General features: G+C 40.0%; 1 protein-coding gene across 3 annotated transcripts in view; it reads left to right on the forward strand.

The window, feature by feature from the left end:
* TMTC1 (transmembrane O-mannosyltransferase targeting cadherins 1) overlaps positions 1 to 18,160 on the forward strand; it is a 277,142-nt gene that overhangs the window by 152,679 nt on the left and 106,303 nt on the right. For 2 of the 3 annotated variants that reach the window (XM_027594472.2, XM_027594473.2), the window contains one exon: positions 2,234 to 2,423. The exons of the other annotated variant lie outside the window; for it this stretch is intronic. In XM_027594472.2, coding sequence (XP_027450273.1) covers positions 2,234 to 2,423 — 190 coding nt within the window. The remainder of the gene's footprint in view (positions 1 to 2,233; positions 2,424 to 18,160) is intronic. 3 annotated transcript variants of the gene reach the window in all.

Below are 18,160 nucleotides of genomic sequence, written 5' to 3' on the forward strand. Positions count from 1 at the left end.
GTGACCCAGTCATCTTCCTGTGGAGTTGGCATTCTCTCATCAGACAATTTCTCAGCCCCCAGGCTAAAAGGGATGAGGCAGTGTTTTTGTTTTGATTTTTGTTAAAAAATAAAGCTTGGACTTCATTAAGCTTTCAGTGTGTACCACAAGATTTGTATATTAACATTTTATTAAAAATACCAGCAGAGAGGAAAAGAGTTGGAAAACACCACTGAAGTATCCCCACTCCTGGAGCGCCTGGGTGGCATAGTCTGTTAAGCATCTGACTCTTGGTTTTGGCTCAGGTCGTGATCTCAGGGGCATGACATCAAACCCCACCTTAGGCTTCATGCTCAGCTCGGAGTCTGCTTGAGATTCTCTCTTCCTCTCCCCCAACTCCTCTTGCTTGTTCTCTCTCCCTCAAATAAATAATAAATAAATCTTAAAAAAAAAAAAGTATCCCCACTCCTTCAACCTATTTCTCTGTTGGGGTTTGAGATTCGGGACAGTGAGTAATCCCCACCCCTAAGCCTCACCTGGCCATCATTGATGATTTGTAACTGCCAACCTTGAAGGGAAAGGAGGGAAGGGAAGGAGATCAGTTGGGAAGGTCTGGGAAGGGTGTTCCTAACCAGTAGCTACTTGTGGAGAGGAAGTCAAGGTGAAGGAACTCTTCATATTGGAAGCTAAGTAGAAATGATTTGATTTAACCCCTTTGCCAATCCAAGAATCCCTCCAAAAGAATCTGTCAGAAGACTTCCCTTCATGTTCTGCACTGTCATGGTGCTCATCTCATTCCGCTTCTTTGATTGTGTATATCTTGTTTTCACTATTGGGTTATGCACTTTTTTGAGGGGAAGGAATTTATCTAGTTATTCTATTTAATCCCATATAGGGTGTCAAACAAACATGGCTGGACATCCGTTGAAACCGTGAAAATAAATTTCATTCAGTACTGCTGTTAAGCGGGGGCGGGGGGGAGCTGAGCGCTAGTCTGATTTGGGCATTTTAAAGGGACAGTGAGAGTAGCCCAGCAAGCCAGGACTCAGAAGAGGCCGAGAAGTGAAAAATTTCAAAGGACCCGTCGTCCAAGTGCATTTAGGCTGGCTGTGTCTGCTGGCTGGCAGTTATCCTCTTACAGACACTGGGAGACAGGCCCTGTCCTTCCTGATGAGGACATTTTAAAGGAATGGCTCTCAGGTCCTTCAGAAAGACTTCTGAGTCGTGGGAGAGACATATTCACAATTGTCAGCCCTTTATAGAAATGCTCTAAGACAGGGAGGTCAGAGGCCCTTTGTCTGGTGCTGGCTAGAACCAACAGTCAGTTCTCCTTGGCAGCATTGTGCTTTCTCAGGCAAGGGTTCTAATGGGGGCCAGGGTCATCCTAGGGATGCGCCTCATGCTGCTAGAAGCCATGCTGGAGCTTGGAGTCTCCTAGAGCACAGGTTTGGGTGAAGTTGGTTATGTGCTGATAGTTATGCAATTCTCAAGGGTCTAACCACTACTTAATGGATTTGTGTTGGCCCGACGTATTTAAATAACTTCAGTTTCCTCTACCCTGAAAAGAGCGGGCTCAGTTGGAATGCCTTTCACCTTCCCTTAGTGGCTAGACACAGCCAGAAAACAGGAGCATCCCCTGTGTTCATTATCTCCCTTCCCTAGGTCTATCTGTTCTCCTTAGCAGGATGATAGGTGTCCTTCCCTTCTCTTGAAGGCTAGCCCCTTTACTTGGGACTAAGAGACTTCATTTCCCTACCACAGATGCTCTGATTTTTTTTGAAATAATTCAGTATGACCAATCTGTTATAAACATGCTTAAATATTTTACTATCTACAGCAGTTTTCTGGGCACTATGAAAAAAAAGGAGAGTTTAAAGGTCTGTCTCTTACCCAGGGAATCATACCTAGCAGAACAGCATTTCTGTCATATATTTTCATCAGACTTTTCCTTCTTGGCATTTATCTCAGAATGTAATGTATTTATTTACATGATAATTTTTAAATATATGTCATGGAAACTCTTTCTTTGTTCACCGTTGAAAGGTCATCACTTGCCACAGTGCCTGGAACTGTTAAATATATTCCAGAACGATCTATTTTATGATAAAATGAATGGGTGGCTTTCCATCTTACCTTGTCTTTTCCGGTAACACCAACAGTATACAATGCTATTTTATTAAACCATGGTAAACGAATGTTTGCAAAGTATCATGGACCTTGAGTTGTGTTTCAGTGATTCTTCTTCTCTTCGTAGGTTCCTTACCTATTCCTACCTCTTGGCCTTCAACGTGTGGCTTCTGCTTGCACCCGTTACTCTATGCTATGACTGGCAGGTCGGCAGTATTCCTCTGGTAGAGACCATATGGGACGTGCGGAACTTAGCCACCATCCTTCTGGCAATTGTCATGACCTTATTGAGCCTTCATTGTTTAGCAGCCTTCAAGGTAATTTTCTAAAATCCAACCAAACTCTCTGCATTTGATGCTCTATACTTGGTGATGCCTTCCCCACCCCGCGCCCCCAGGTGGTCTAGGTGTAAATTGAATCTACTCTTTTGTCTAAAAAACTAAAAAAATTTACATTTTTCCAGGTAAGTCATACATATTTTAAAGACCTTCGTGGAGTTAGCAGATCACAGCCACCTTAATTATATGGTATCTTTTACTGTGCTACGAACCCTGTAGACATTGCATCTGAAATTTAATGTTTGCAAATAAGAATTTTTTTTCCTGCTATAGTTGACTAACTTTTGCAGTAACTTGTTTGGTTTCATATAATGATAAATGAGATCCTGATAATATATTCATAAGTGCTTAAAATACGGTCAAGATGCTACTTCCACTAAGGACCGCCTGCCTGACTGGGTGGGTTGGGTGATTGTCCCTTGGAAAAAAAAAAAAAGAATGGTATAAAACTGGAAAAAAATTATTAGATGCAGCAGTTTCAAGAATGACCAAAGACAGCAAAGAACTTGGAATGTTTACTTAGGAGAAACTGCTACTGCATTGGGGAAGATGCTTCTTGCTTGAGGGGATTCCCATCCCCCCACCCTGCCCAGCCCAGCTGGTGTGAAAAGACCCACAGGTTTACTAATTAGAGGCTGATTTGGTTTGGGAGAGTAGCAGAGCAGCAAGAAACTTAAGGGGGAACTTCTGGAAACAAGAGAGCTGTGGAAAGGCTGAGATAATATGCTCTGCATGTATTCATGGCTGGCTGCTAAACAACATGGGGCTCCCCAGGGAGCACAAGCAAAATTGAAAGCCTGGGGAGACTTATTTATTTCCTACAAATCTGAATGAATTTTTTCACCCATACACAGGTTGGGCAGCAGAGAGGGGAGGCTTCATTGGCTTGAGTTGTCGTTGTATAACTTCTGTTGAAATCATTGGCTGGTCAGAAAGCTGTGCAGGCGCAAGAGAGATTCCGGCAAAAGGGGGCAGAAAGAAACCTGAGAAAAAATTTCAGCTCTCTACAGAGAAACAGATTCTTCATTTTGAGTCTAGGCAAGTTCATTATATATTACAACAGTAAACCCAGCAAATTTCAGAAGAACAAAATGGAATACAGAGGCACTATGATGTATGATACACAAGGCTTAGTTTTTAATCAGATTATTGAACATGTAAAGAAACAGGAGAGTGTGACCAAAACTCGGCGGTGGGGGTGGGGGGGAATAGTAAATAGAAAACAGAATAGAATTAAGAATCCAAAAGTAAGCTCAGATTTACATGCTCTATTGATTTTTGGCAAAGTTACCAAGGCAATTCAGTGGGGAAGGGAAGGGATAGTTTTTTAAATAAAGGTACTGAAATAATGGAATATCTGTAAGGAAAAAATGTGACATTTAACTCTTATGTCATACTGTACACTCAGAAATTAATTCTCAAAGGAAACAGGAGAAAAATCTTTATGGACTTGGGTTAAGCAAAGATTTCTTAGGACACATAAAGTACAGACTATAAAAGAAAAAGATGACAGATTGGACATCATTAGAATTAAAAATTTTGCTCATCAGGGGCGCCTGGGTGGCTCAGTTGGTTAAACCTCCGACTCTTGATCTCAGCTCAGGGCTTGATCTCAGGGTCATGAGTTCAAGCCGCCCATGGGCTCCACTTAAAAAAAGGTGTTTGATTGCTCATCAAAAGATAATGTTAGGGGCACCTGGGTGGCTCAGTCGGTTAAGTGTCTGCCTTTGGCTCAGGTCATGATTCCTGGGTCTTGGGATCAATGCATTGGGCTCCTTACTCAGTGGGGAACCTGCTTCTCCCTCTGCCTGCCACTCCCCCTGCTTGTGCTCTCTCTCTGTCAAATAAGTAAATAAAATCTTTAAAAAAAAAAAAGGATAATGTTAAATCACTCAAAAGGCAAGTCACAAATTGGGAGAAAGTATTTGCAGAACATCTACAAAGGAGTTGTATCTGGGACATTTAAAGAGCTCTTAAAACTCAGTAATAAGACAAATACTCATTAAAAATGGGCAAAAAATTCAGACACCTCACAGAAGAAGATAGGCAAAGGTTAATAAACATATAGAAAGATGCTCAGCATCATTAGTCATTAGGGAAATGCTAATTAAAGCCACAAAAAGAAATCTCTGCATACCCATCAGAATGACTGTAATTAAAAAGATTCACAATACTAAGTGTTGGCCAGAATGTAGAGCAGCTGGACCCCTTATACGGATGAGGGTTGAAAAATAGCTCAGCCACTTTGGAAAAATTTGGCAGTTTCTTAAGAAGTTAAATATAAAAATAAGCAATTCTACTCAATATCTACCAAAGAGAGATAGAAACTTCTGTCCATACAACATACAAGAGTCTTGTAAGTATTCATAATAGCTGAAAAATGGAAACAATCCAGTAACCTCAAAATATAAATGGATACACTTAATATGGTAAATTATTCAGAAATGTAAAGGAACAAATAATTTACTTATACGTAAAAAAACATACATGAACTTCAAACACATCTTACTAAGTAAAAGAAGCCAGATGGGCGTGCCTGTTTGGCTCAGTAGGTAGAGCATGTGACTCTTGCTCTCAGAGTTGTAATTTCGACCCCACATTGGCTGTAGAGATTACTTAAAAATAAAATCTTAAAAAAAAAAGACATACAAAATTACATAATGTATGATTCCATTCATACAAAATGTCTGTTATTGTAATTCTGCCTTTTCTAGAATTGCCCAGAAATGCCTAGAGAAGGCAGAATTATGTCAGAAAATATGTGGGGATGGGGAGTGGGTATAAACAGACTTAAGGGAACTTTTTGGGATGTTGAATGCTTTTAAAATTTAATTGTGGTGGTGGTTGTTAAATGACATATGTTTACCAAAATTCACCAAAATATACACACAAAATGGGGTGAATTCTATTATATGTGGGCTATATCTAATAAAGCTCTATTTTTTAAAAAAGATTAAAATGTTACAAAGAGATTAAAGGCTAGAATAAATACAGAACTGACATTTGATTATAAAATATAAACATGTGATCCTGAAAATTTGATGAAAAAATTTTTTGAATTACTAAACCTTCTTTTTTTTTAAGGAAAAATTCATATACAATTAACCATTTTTTTTAAAGATTTTATTTATTTATTTGACACAGAGAGACACAGCGAGAGAGGGAACATAAGCAGGGGGAGTGGGAGGGGGCGAAGCAGGCTTCCCGTGGAGCAGGGAGCCCGATGCAGGGCTCGATTCCAGGACCCTGGGATCATGACCTGAGCCGAAGGCAGACGCTTAACGACTGAGCCACCCAGGCGCCCCTACAATTAACCATCTTAAAGTGTACAGTTTAGTGGTACTTAATGTATTCATAATGTGTAACTACCAGCTCTCTCTAATTTCAAAACCTTTTCATCACTTCATTAAAAACACCCCATACCAATCACTCCCAACTCTCCCCTCCCCATCCCTAGGTGACATCTAATCTGCTTTCTGTCTCGGTGGATTGGCCTATTCTGGATATATCATAAAAAAAAGAATTATACAATATGTGACCTTTGTGACACTTTGCATAATATTTTTGAAATTCATCCAAGTTGTAGCATGTATCAATACTTAGTTCCTTTTAATGGCTGAATAATATTCCATTGGATATATACACCATAATTTGTTTATCCATTCATCTGTTTGTGAACATTCGTGTCATTTCTACCTTTCTGCTGTTATGAGTATTGCTATATTACAACATTTGTGTATAGGTTTCTGCATGGACATATGTTTTCATTTCTTTTGGATATATACCTAAGACTGAAACTGCTGGGTCATATGGTAATTATGTACTTAACTTTTTGAGGAACTATTTTTCATATTGGCTGTACCATTTAACATTCTTACCCAGAGTATATAATCGTTCCTATATATCTAATCTTTGCTAATACTTGTTATTTTCCATTATTTTGTTTAAAGCCATCCTAGTAGGTGGGAAGAGCTGTTTCTTTGTGGTTTTGTTTGAATTTCATTAATGAACAATGATGAACGTCTTTTCGTGTGCTTATTGGCCATCTGTATATCTCCTTTGGAGAAATGTGTATTCTAGTCCTTTGCTCATTTTTCAGTTGGGTTGTCTTTTTGTTGTTGAGTTTTAAGAGTTCTTTATATATTTAGGATATTAAATCCCCAACAGATAAATGATTTGCAGATATTTTCTCCCATTCTTTAGATTGTCTTTTCACATTCTTGATAATGTCCTTTAATGCTCACAAGTTTTTAATTCAATAAAGTGCAGTCTCTTTTCTTTCTTTCTTTCTTTTTTTCTTATTCTTCATTGCTTTTGTTGTCAAACCTAAGAATCCATTACCAAACCTGAGGTCATGAAGATTTATGACTCTATTTTGTTCTAAGAGTTTTATAGTTTAAGCTCTTATATTTGGGTCACTGATCCGTTCTGAGTTATTTTTTGTATATGTAGTGGTATGGGAGTCCAGCTTCATTTTTTGGCTGGTGGATATCCACTTACCTCTGCACCATATTTTGAAGAAACTATTTTTTCCCCCAGCACCTTACTTAAAGTAATCCACTTCTTAATCATTTTAATCATCCTCAAGAAACTCTAGCGTGCCAATTAGTTACATAAACTTGAGCTCAAATTTCACCTTCTTAGTAAAGCCTACCATATGCACCCTATTTATTTATTTATTTGTGAGAGAGAATGAGAGAGCAAAAACGGGGAAGGGTGAGGGGAAGGGAGAGAGACAAGCAGACTCTGTGCTGAGCTCAAACTCAGGACCCTGAGATCACGACCTGAGCCGAAACCAACAGTTGGATATCAACCGACTAAGCCACACAGGTGCCCCCCTATGTACCCTCTTTAAAATGCAGTCATCTACCCTTCACTCTTCTCCCTTTTAACTTTTCTTCACTATACTTCCAAGTTCTAAAATGCTATGTAACTTTGTTATTTTATGTAATGTCCCTTTCCTCCAAATAGAATGTACGCCCCATGAGGACAAAGATTTTGTTTTGTTTTGTTTTGTTCACTGTCATATTTCTAGCATCAGGAGCTTGCTGCATCCAATATTTATTATCTAAATTTTATTGTTTGTTGTTCAGTATATATCATCTAAATGAATAAAAGTATAACAAGTTAGCAACTCCATTCAGTTAGATTTTGGTATGCAGAACCTTTTTTTTTAAGGCTATAAAAGGACCATACATAATACAAGTATGAAATGTTTGGGGGTCAGTTTGTTTTATTAGAATCTGGCCTTAGCTCATAGTTTGGCATGCCTGCTATATTGTTATTGATCTACGGGAGAAAATGTAGTAGAACACTGGATTGGTATGTCAGTAAGGGTTTTCCTGGACTCCCTCCCAACTTACTAAAGGGAGTGTTGAGTACCCATAGGCTACCATCTTGATGAGGTGTATTAAATATGGACCTTCATGATGGCAGTGCATCCCACACACAGGCAAGCCTTGGCCTTTTCCAGAGTGTCTTTGATAAGAAGATGAATGAATAGAAACTTCTTCTTCGAAAGGAGATATTTGGAATGTGTTCCAAAATCCCTTTAATGCATCAGGAAAAATACTAGCAAAGCATTCCTGCTGTGGCAATAGTAACACTTAGCTCTTCAGTGGTAGCTTTCATCTTGAAAGTTCTTGGCAAACATTGACTGAAGCCTCCAACAATTCTTGGAGGCCACTTAACACTTGCTGCATTTTCTTCTTTCAGAGTTTGGACCCAGAAGTTTGGCGTCTAATTCATATTTGAGATCTGTTCTTGACCTGCTTACACACTAGAAGGTCTTAAAAGTCAGATTTTCATGCTAGATAGTACATAACCTCTTAAAGCGGGGATAATACTATTTTTTTTAATGTGATGATTAGTTACTAAGGACATGATCTTCAGGGGTGTGACTTCAAGACAATAAGCAGTAGGTTTAAGCTTTTATGAAGATAGAGGTTCCACTTCATTGACATTCTTCTGTGCTGAATGGAAACAATGGGTGAAATGTTAGTAATAATGTCAGCAAAATACATGGCTCTGTCCATTTAAAGCATTTCCAAATGATAGGTGTACTACATCTGTACGTGATGAGTTGAAATTATTTTCAGTGTCCTTAAATTTTGAGATAGTGAGGCTGTACAGTACATTACCAGGGGAAAAAAATTACTGGATAAAGAAACATAGACATTGAGTCCAGGAAATCATGGAAAGTACTTTTATTTTCACCCTTGATTGATTCTCAATCATTCAGCAGCCACCCTGGCTGGTATTCAGGGAGAATATGTTCTGTTTAGCCTTACTACTTCTTTTTTAACTCTCTCAGTGTTGACTGAGTGCCTATTAGTTGATAGGATTAGAGCAGTAACAGAATGAAGGTCTTTCTACACGGAGCTTATACTTAAACACTTAAAATATGTTGTTATATGCCAAGTGTTGATAAGCATTCTGATGAGGTCAGGGTTGGCCTCACCGATAAGGTGACATTTGAGTAGAGACATGAAAGAATTGAAGGAGTGAACCATGTGGCTATTTAGGGAAGAGCATTTCAAGTAGAGGGAAAGCAAGTGCCAAGGCCCTGTGGCAGGAAAAATACTGGGGTGTCCACAGAACAGCAAGTAAGCTGACGTGGCTGGAGCAAAGTGGGCCAGAGGTAGAGAGCTGAATGAAATGATGCCAAAGAGATGATGGAATGTGTGTGTGTGTGTGTGTGTGTGTGTGTGTGTGTGTGTGTGTGTGTGTGCGCGCGCACGCACACACATGTACACAGGATTCAGCCTCCATCTTTTTTTTTTAATTTTTTGTTGTTATGTTAGTCACCATACAGTACATCATTCGTTTTTGATGTAGTGTTCCATGATTCATTGTTTGTGTATAACACCCAATGCTCCATGCAGAGCGCGCCCTCCTCAATACCCATCACCAGGCTAACCCATCTCCCCACCCCTCCCTCCTCTCTAGAACCCTCAGTTTGTTTCTCAGAGTCCATCGTCTCTCATGGTTTGTCTCCCCCTCTGATTTCCCCCCCTTCATCCTTCCTCTCCTGCCAGCCTCCATCTTTTAAGTCTCTGCCTACTTTCCCCTCTCCTGCTGTGCTGCTTCTACTGGCTTCTGGCTGTGTTGACAGGTGAGTTTTGTCTGGTTTTCTTCATCTGTCATCCTACCTTGTTATACCAGGGCTCTCGAGGAGAGGGACATCATCTACCCCGTTACCATTGTATTGATGCTTCTTTGACTGTTATTTAATATTTTAATAATTGACTTTAGAAAGCTAAAAATTAGCACATGTAATGAATAAAACAGCAGGTGTGTCATTTCCCAATCCCCACCCTGCCCCTCAACCCCACCGTCTGTAGGCCTCCTTCAGACATTTTGTTCCTGTACATTTTTACACTTACTGAAAACCAAAACACATTCTTTCTTTATACAGGTAAGCTAAGTGAGATGGCATTATAGATTGCAGGCTCCTCCAGGCCACTTCCATGTCCACTTGGGAGTGCTCCTGCAGGGAAGCAGCTCAAAGAGTGTATGTTTGACTTTTGATAAGCTCTTGTCTAGGATCAAGTGGGAGGGCTAGGACACAGAATCTAAACTTTCTGTAGAAATAACAGCAGGGTAACTTTAGAGGTTGTTTCTTAATCGGTCCTATTTTCATAGTGTAAGAAATTTGAGACCTCAAGGAGTAGTTTATTATTTATCATAAAAGAATATGCTTGGGATCCTTGAGAATTTAAATGTAGAATTTGTCTTATCCTGTGCCTCTCCTTCATCTCCTCCTATTCATACCCTTATTCACTAGGAGTGCATTTGAACCTACGTTACATGACGTAGAGAACAATCTACAAATTCACGGTGGCGTTGAATTCTTTTTAACGGTGAACTTTAAAGTGAACTAATTTGCTCTTACTCTTTGTGCTGAAGATAATCACTCTGTTGGAATGTATGTATAGTAGAGAGAAAGAGTATTTAAACCATGAGGGCTTATTATTCCATTCTTTTTATCAATAGTGACTGTTTATGCCCCAGGAGAACCATAGGCTGAGAATGCTCTTGGGGTTCTCATTATGATCCTACGGACTGTGTATCAGATTGTTGACTTGCAGTAGGGATATATGTCAGGAAGGCAGCCAGCGTGACTTGGACTGTTGAGAGGAATTAATACCGTTGGTCCTCTTTTATAGTTGCCCTTTTCCCCCGCCCCCTAATGTGATTTCCTGGCATTACAAAGGAAATACCACTGAATCGTATTTAAGAGTAATTTATTTGTTGTTGATTCCTTATTATATTCTCCCTCACATTCTAAGCAATTTTAATATCTTTGATAATCTTGTGGCATACTTGTAAAAAGAAAACCTGAGGAAAAAAGGGGGGGGGTTAGCGACACCTGACTTTCCCATAATGACCTCCACGATGAGATGTCTTTGAGGATGGACATTAGGCAGTGGAGGGTCCCCTCCCCCCCAGTATGGGGCTTTCAGGGCTATTTTTTTTGTTTATTTGTTTGGGTTGTTTTATTTTTTAGTAGAGGTCACAGTTTTTTCCCAGTCTATCTGTTCATTCCCAGTCTTACACATCATTCCGTTGAAGCCAACACAAATCATAGGCCATCTCTCTGAGTCCTGGAGACCAAGTCAAATTCTCAAGTCTACATGGGGACGAATCTGCAGCCTGGCCAGTGGAGGTGACCTCCAGGAACAGCTTGGTGGAAATGGAGGGGTGGGATGGGGTGGACCTGATGCATCTCGTCACTTAGGGAGGAGGTTGTGTTTGGGACCTTCCTTCATGCCTGTTACCAGCCTTGCCCTTGCTCAGCCTCCATGCTAGTCTGGATCACAGCCTCCATCAACATTTTCAATAAAAGAACAGACAGATAGGTATCTGACGGACAAACAGAGATTGTGAGCCTTAGATCCCTCATTAAATAAACCTCACACATCACAACAAGGAGGTCAGATTAGACTGAGAACCACTGTTGGAAAGTGATTATTTACCCATTGACATTCTTACCTTTTTTAAAAAAGAACTGGAGCAGCTTCTGAGAATAAATACAGTACAGCAGAGTTGACAAGGAGATGGAAAAACGTGTGTGTGTGTGTGTGAGAGAGAGAGAGAGAGAGAGAGAGAAGAACTGAATTGTGAATATTTGGGGCTTTGCTGGACATACAGTCTGTCACAAATATTCACCTCTGCCACTGTGGCATAAATTAGAACATTGTACTACCACAGACCCATGCAGTTGAACTGAACAAGCTTTCAGATTTCTGGAAATTATTTTGCATTTAGCCAGCCAGAGAATAGGTTAAGGTATTTTTGTGGCACGTGGGTCACTGTGGCACGACTCTTTTAAATTCCAGAATAGCCATTATGAAACCTGGTGAAATAAGCATCTTGTTTTAATATACCAAGTGGTAAAATAAAATTGAACTTGAGGAATGAAGATTGCATTTAATGGTGAATGGCTCTGTGCCAAAGTTGATTTTTTTTTTTTTTCTTTCCCCTTCTGGCCTACATTTCTCTCTTCGGTTCCCATTTTCTGCAGAGTCCATGCTCTCCATCCTTTTCTGTCCTCTGTTCGTGAAAATCCTCTCCATGCTATTATAGATCCAGTCTTTCTAGCCCGTTTATAACCCATCCGGTTTGTCCCACTTTGGGACCATTGCAGTTGTTGACAGAAATTCTAATGGTATCTCAACATGGTCCATCTGTCCCTGACCACCAGTACCATGGGAGTCGCCAGTGTCTGGGATGTCCGTCTCACATTTGGCTTCTCCGCCTGCCACCATTTTAGCCATGCTGATGACATCCTGCTACTTAGGGGCATAGTTACTCAGGTCAGTAGCTGTAGTCAACTTTGGCCGTTGGGCCATGTGCCAAAGCTGAAATTTTTGTTGATACCATTTTTCTGATGAGAGTGTGAAAATAAGCTGACGGCTTCATCAGATGCAGGGTTGGAAATTGGAGAAGTTGGATTTGTACCTGACTGTAAAATGGAACATATTGAAAGATCCACTGCAAGTGCCTTTTCCCACATACTTTCTCAAATTTTTATTTAAATTCTAGTTACTTAACATATAGTATAATATTGGTTTCCAGAGTAGAATTTAGTGATTCATCACTCACATATAACACCCAGTGCTCAACATGACACATGCCCTCCTTAATGTATGTGATGCAAATTGCGACTTATGTTCTGTCATCTAATTCTTTGGTAGTCTCCTTTCATGTTGGAGGCCGCCCAGGTAATGCACATGGAGGAAAGCTGCGCTGAGTTCTAGATCAACAGTTGCTCAGGCTGGGAGGAGGAAGGCTAGGGAGTAGAGTGATTAGCACTGACCTGAGTCTGAGGCCAGGCTCTGCCACTGACCAGCCACGTAGGCTCATCTCGTTCAGCCATATTCCTGCACCATGGTGTAGGGTTATTGTGAGGTTAACCAGGGCAAGCCACCTAAGACATTCCGCACAGTGGCCGGCACCTGGGAGGCCTTGAGTACCGGTCAGAGGTCCTAGTAGTCCTTGTCATCATCGTCATTACCACCATTATGAAATTGTCACGGATTAAAGTCGGAAGCATAATTAGGACTCCTGTTTTTATTTTATAAGAATAACCATAAAAACTAAAACCAAATAAATATAATCCAGCAGGACTGACTTTTTTATTGTATGTATTTCGATGTACAGTCATGTTTTACTTGATTAAAAAAAAAAAAACAATTTGTAATGCTACCAAAGATTAATCCCCGCCTCCTTCCACCAAACCTCGTTTTATCCCCCATCCTATATAACAGAAGTTAAATTCTTGACCTAAGAGCTAATGGTGGTAACATACTTTCCAGTTTCTAATGCTTCAGCATATTTTGGAATTTGGAAGCAGGTATGCTCAACCATAACAGAAGCGCAAAAATCCTAACATAAAACTATTCTGTTAGTCTAAAAAAAAAAAATGTTTATCAAGGGAAAGAAAATAGTGGCAAATACCACTGATCTATTTATAAATGAACATTGTAGTTATCACCTAAACCTACAAACTAAAGAAATAGTATAGAGGATTTTTAAAGGTATTTGAAAGTTTAGCAAAGTAGGCAGGATATAAGAAATCATTTTCTTTTATTGTTGCTGTCCCTCAAGCCCTTTCCTGTCATTGCTGGGTTTCTCCATTCCACTCAGTGGTGACCATTGGAGCAAAATAGACACTAGAAATGCACCTTTTTTATTCAGTGGCTACTTAAAAATCAGAGGCCCTTGAGCAAAGTCTCCCCCAGGCATTCCTTTCTGTCCATTATTAATATGTCACGTGCAAAGTCATTCTCCTTGTACCAGACCTGAATCTCACACAGACCCTTCTCTCTCTTGTTCTGTGTCATGTACAACTCAGTTGTACCTGCAGTGCTCTCCTTGGCTTTTGATCTAGGCCTGGCAGGAGTTTTTCCACATCATTTCTAAATAATTTGTTTTATTCTTTGCTTTCATAGGGCAATTACATTTTCACAAGTCACACTCTTTAATAAGAAAGTGACTTACCTACCCCTTTGATGTTTATACCTTAGATGGAAGACTCTGAATTTATTAATGGAAGAATTAGATAGTTGTATAATGGGAAAGGGAATTTTCAAACCTCAGTAACAGCTTTATTTCTTTTTCTTGATTGTATACTTTATGATTCTTGGCAAGATTTCATAGTTGACATTATTATTGGCTTTTACTCAGAGTAATTCCACCTTTTGAGTGATAATCTTAACACTTAAAAAAAATTTTTTTTTTAGTTTTTTAAGTAGGCTCTACACTCAGCGTGGGGCTCAGACTCATGACCCCAAGATTAAGAGTCACACGCTCTACTGACTGAGCCAGCCAGGCACCCCTGTAATCTTAAGACTTTTTTTTAACACTTTATTTCTCTTAATGATTCATACTCTCATAAAAGCAACTCATTTCTACGTAGCCTTACAGTGCTTCTGATTGTTTTTAAACTCTTAACAAGGTCAAAAGATGTTTTTCACTCCTAGAGTCATTCTGTCCTTTCTGTTTCTATTCCGAACATGAAATTTCTATTTAAAGGAGCATACCTTTTTTCATCTTGTTCTAAGAAAACCATGAAATATGTAATTAGGACTCTCAGAGATAAAAGCAGCTACAAATACCTCTGAACAGAAGGTCCATTGGATATTGCTATCATATTGGAAAATACAAAGGAGACCAAAGTGATTGATTACCACATTCTTTAGATGGTTTGCTGTAAGTACAATGCCCGAGAAAGCCTATGAAGGGATAACAAACACAACTTGGGGGAGAATAACATACAAAATCCTTAGAATACTTATATTTATACCTGCTTTGCTTAAAGAGGCAGCATAGAATATTAGAAAGCAAGCAAGTTTGTAATATGAGCTTTAATGTTTATATGTTTATGTTATTAGACATCAAAATGTTGGTGGTAAGGTCTTCAAACTTCTTTCTGAATCTAATAAAAATAAATGAAACAATGTACATGGTACCTGGCATTGTTCAGGAGGGAAGTGCTATATAAATCATTCCCACATGGATGTCTCAAAGTCAACATTCCAAAGTCTAACTCCTGGGGCGCCTGGGTGGCTCAGTTGGTTAAGCGACTGCCTTCGGCTCAGGTCATGATCCAGGAGTCCCTGGATCGAGTCCCGCATTGGGCTCCCGGCTCGGCAGAGAGTCTGCTTCTCCCTCTGACCCTCCCCCCGCCTCATGTGCTCTCTCTCTCTCTCTCTCATTCTCTCTATCTCAAAAAAAAAACAAAAACTTTCAAAGTCTAACTCCTGAACATACCCATTCACTGCGTACCCCACAGTGTTTGTGAATTCACTGCATTCTACCAGCCACCCAAGCCAAAATTCTTGGGGTTTCATTGTTTTCCTCTCTGCTTCTCTCTCTCTGATATCATATCCAGTCTGTCAATAAATACCAGCAAGTATATTTTCACAATATATCTGGAATTTGATCATTTCTCTCCACCTTCAGTGCTGCCATCCTGGTCCAAACCACCAGCATCTCTGACCTGGATTATTGCCAGAGCTGCTTAACTAGTTTCCCTGCTTCTACCCTCTGATTCTGATCGAGACTGTTCTCAACACAGCCACCAGATGATTCTTTAAAAATGTAAGCCAGAGCCTGTCTCTCCTGTGCTTAAAATCTTCCAGTGGCTCCTTATGGCTCTCCATAACCTTTATAAAGGCCCTAAAGGTTCTCCGTGCCCATTATCTCTCTTGTTCCTTCCTGAACTCTTTGCCTGCTATGAATGGGTTTTATGAACTCCTTCATCTCCTGCAAGTCTTTGCTTAGTTGCCAGCTTCTCAATGAGGCCTGCCCTGACCACCATGTTTAGAATTGGAACCCACTTTTGCCCACCGTATGTTGCAGATGCCCTTTGTCAGGCTCTCTCGCTCTTTCTCCCTGTCTTTTTTTTTCCCCTCTCTGGAAGGGCAGAGATTCTTTGTGTCTGTTTTGCTAACTGGTGTACTCCAAAGAACCTAAAATAGTACCTGGAAAATACAAAGGACAGAAGTAATTACTAAATTCTTTAAGTGATTGCCTATAAGCATAATGCCCAGGGAGCCAGCGATACGCATTTGTTGAATGATTGAAGGATCAGTGCCTGTGTTTTACCAAAAGCACCATTGCTGAGGATGGGAAAGTTTTCAGGAATACCTGGACAAGGCAAATGAACTGGGGGAAGTGTCCGATAGTACCCTGATGCCCCTGTACTTTCCATGTCTCTCATAGGACGAGGTAAGGGTATGAGTGGCATGGCCAGTCCCACTTAGCGGCCACATATGTAGCAGTGAGATAGAAATAGAAATTGGTCTTCAGAGCAAACAAACTATTTAGGGACAAGCAGGATAAATTTGTAGGGAATATATAGATGCAGAATGGTACACTCAGAGAGGAAGAGCCCAGAAGAAGGCAATAAGGTAGAATATTAAATACTTACTGACCACTCACTGGTTCCAAACAATATGCTGGATATAGAGAATAAAGATAGGGTAAAACGCAGTAGCTGCCTGAAGAAGTTGGTTTTCCTTTCCTTCCGTTCCATCCCCCCACCTCTGAGAGAATTATCCTTCTAAATACAGGTATGATCTAAACATGCCTCTGATCTGCCAAGAAACCTTCCTGCTCTCCGGACTTTATCCTGGCTAGAGCCATGACTGTGCAGCAGTGTGACCTGATGAAGTTCTTTAAATGTATAGTGATTCTCTACACAGAAAATGGCAATCAGCTACTCTACATCTACCAAGAATGAATAGCAAAAAATGTGTTTCGACTGTAGCATAAAGGCTCTCGCTGAGATTCAGGGAAAATTTTCTGTTTGCAGACAAAGAGGTAATTTTTGGTCCTGCTTATAGAAACTCCTAAGGCAGAAACTTCTCCTTTTAACTCCATTTTGCTTGAGCAGTTTATGCCATCATTTTTCAAAATACGTTCTAGCATCGCACAGGTCAAGTAAGGTTACTACTCTAAATGAAGATGCTGCATTTCAGAAGCACCAGGTCTTAAAAAGTTCAACCTATTTCCCTATTGGAGGATTTCAGAAAGCCTGGACTGTGCTCTTAAGCAGCCTTTTCAGTTTCCACATGGGGTGTACAGTGAATGGCATTTCTCAAATTTATTTGAATTTGGAAGCCCTTTTTTAGGGGCTTCTTGCAGTATCCATGTTCTTGTAATATGCTCTGGGAAGTGTTGACTTAAATATTTGAGGGTGGGTGGAGAAGTGAACTTTAGAGTCCATTTTCTGGGCAGCATTTAAACTTTTTTTTTTTTTTTTTTTGCCTTATTTGTACTTTCACAAACAATAGGCCCCCTACCACCACAGCATCATCAGAAGAATTTTCATGTTTATTATCCCTTTAGCAGTTAATACCACCTGGAAAAGAATTCCTTTGAAACCCTTTCTTTTAGAGTTAGAGCAGCAGCAAGTGAAAGCTAAGATCCATGGAATCTTGGTTTTCATTGTATGGAGGCCGTCATTTGAAATGCGTATAAAATGTTACAGTTTGGGGAAGCAGGTGTTCCCTCAACCCACTGGTATGTTAGGTGGCCGTTTCAAAGGTAAGACCAAAGTGACGCCACAGTTATCTCTCCACATGTAGTTTTTCTTGTCTCTGGAGAAAGTTAAAAATTCTATCTTTACCTGCTTAGGTGTTGATTTACAAGAAGCCACTTGATAGAGTACTCTGTCTTCCCTGACTAGAAAGTGAATGGTTCTTGCCTCGGCATATAGTTCCTTTCATGGGTGGTTCTTGTGGGAAAGCTGGGGGACAAAGGACTTCCTTGAGCTCCACGATAAGCCAGTGTCTGCCTGTTTGCTAATAAATGGTTGCGCTTTTGGCAGAATGTTCTCTGAAACTTGCTTTCATTTTTGTATCCCGTCTGGGTCTAATTGCCAGAGGCCACCAGTATGTACAAAAGGACCTGGCAACTTTAAATGGCCATATTGGCTTCGTCAGTTTGTGACTCAGGACTCTGGCATTTGGTATTAAAAAGTGATTAATTAGGAAGAACATTTATTAATGTCAGCCTCTCTGGCATTGCCTTGAAAATTCTCTCCATTACAGTGTACCACAATTTCTTTTGATTTTGGTGACTTTGGCAGTGAACTGTAGTTTTTTTTTTTGTTTTTTTTTGTTTTTTTTTTGCCTTTTATAGATTTAGGTCCTCGCTATGACAGTGTTTTCACTTGGGGATAATTCAGTGTCGGGGCTTGTTGG

The sequence above is a fragment of the Zalophus californianus genome, chromosome 9 (genome assembly GCF_009762305.2).
Source record: "Zalophus californianus isolate mZalCal1 chromosome 9, mZalCal1.pri.v2, whole genome shotgun sequence".
NCBI classification, from domain to species: domain Eukaryota; kingdom Metazoa; phylum Chordata; class Mammalia; order Carnivora; family Otariidae; genus Zalophus; species Zalophus californianus.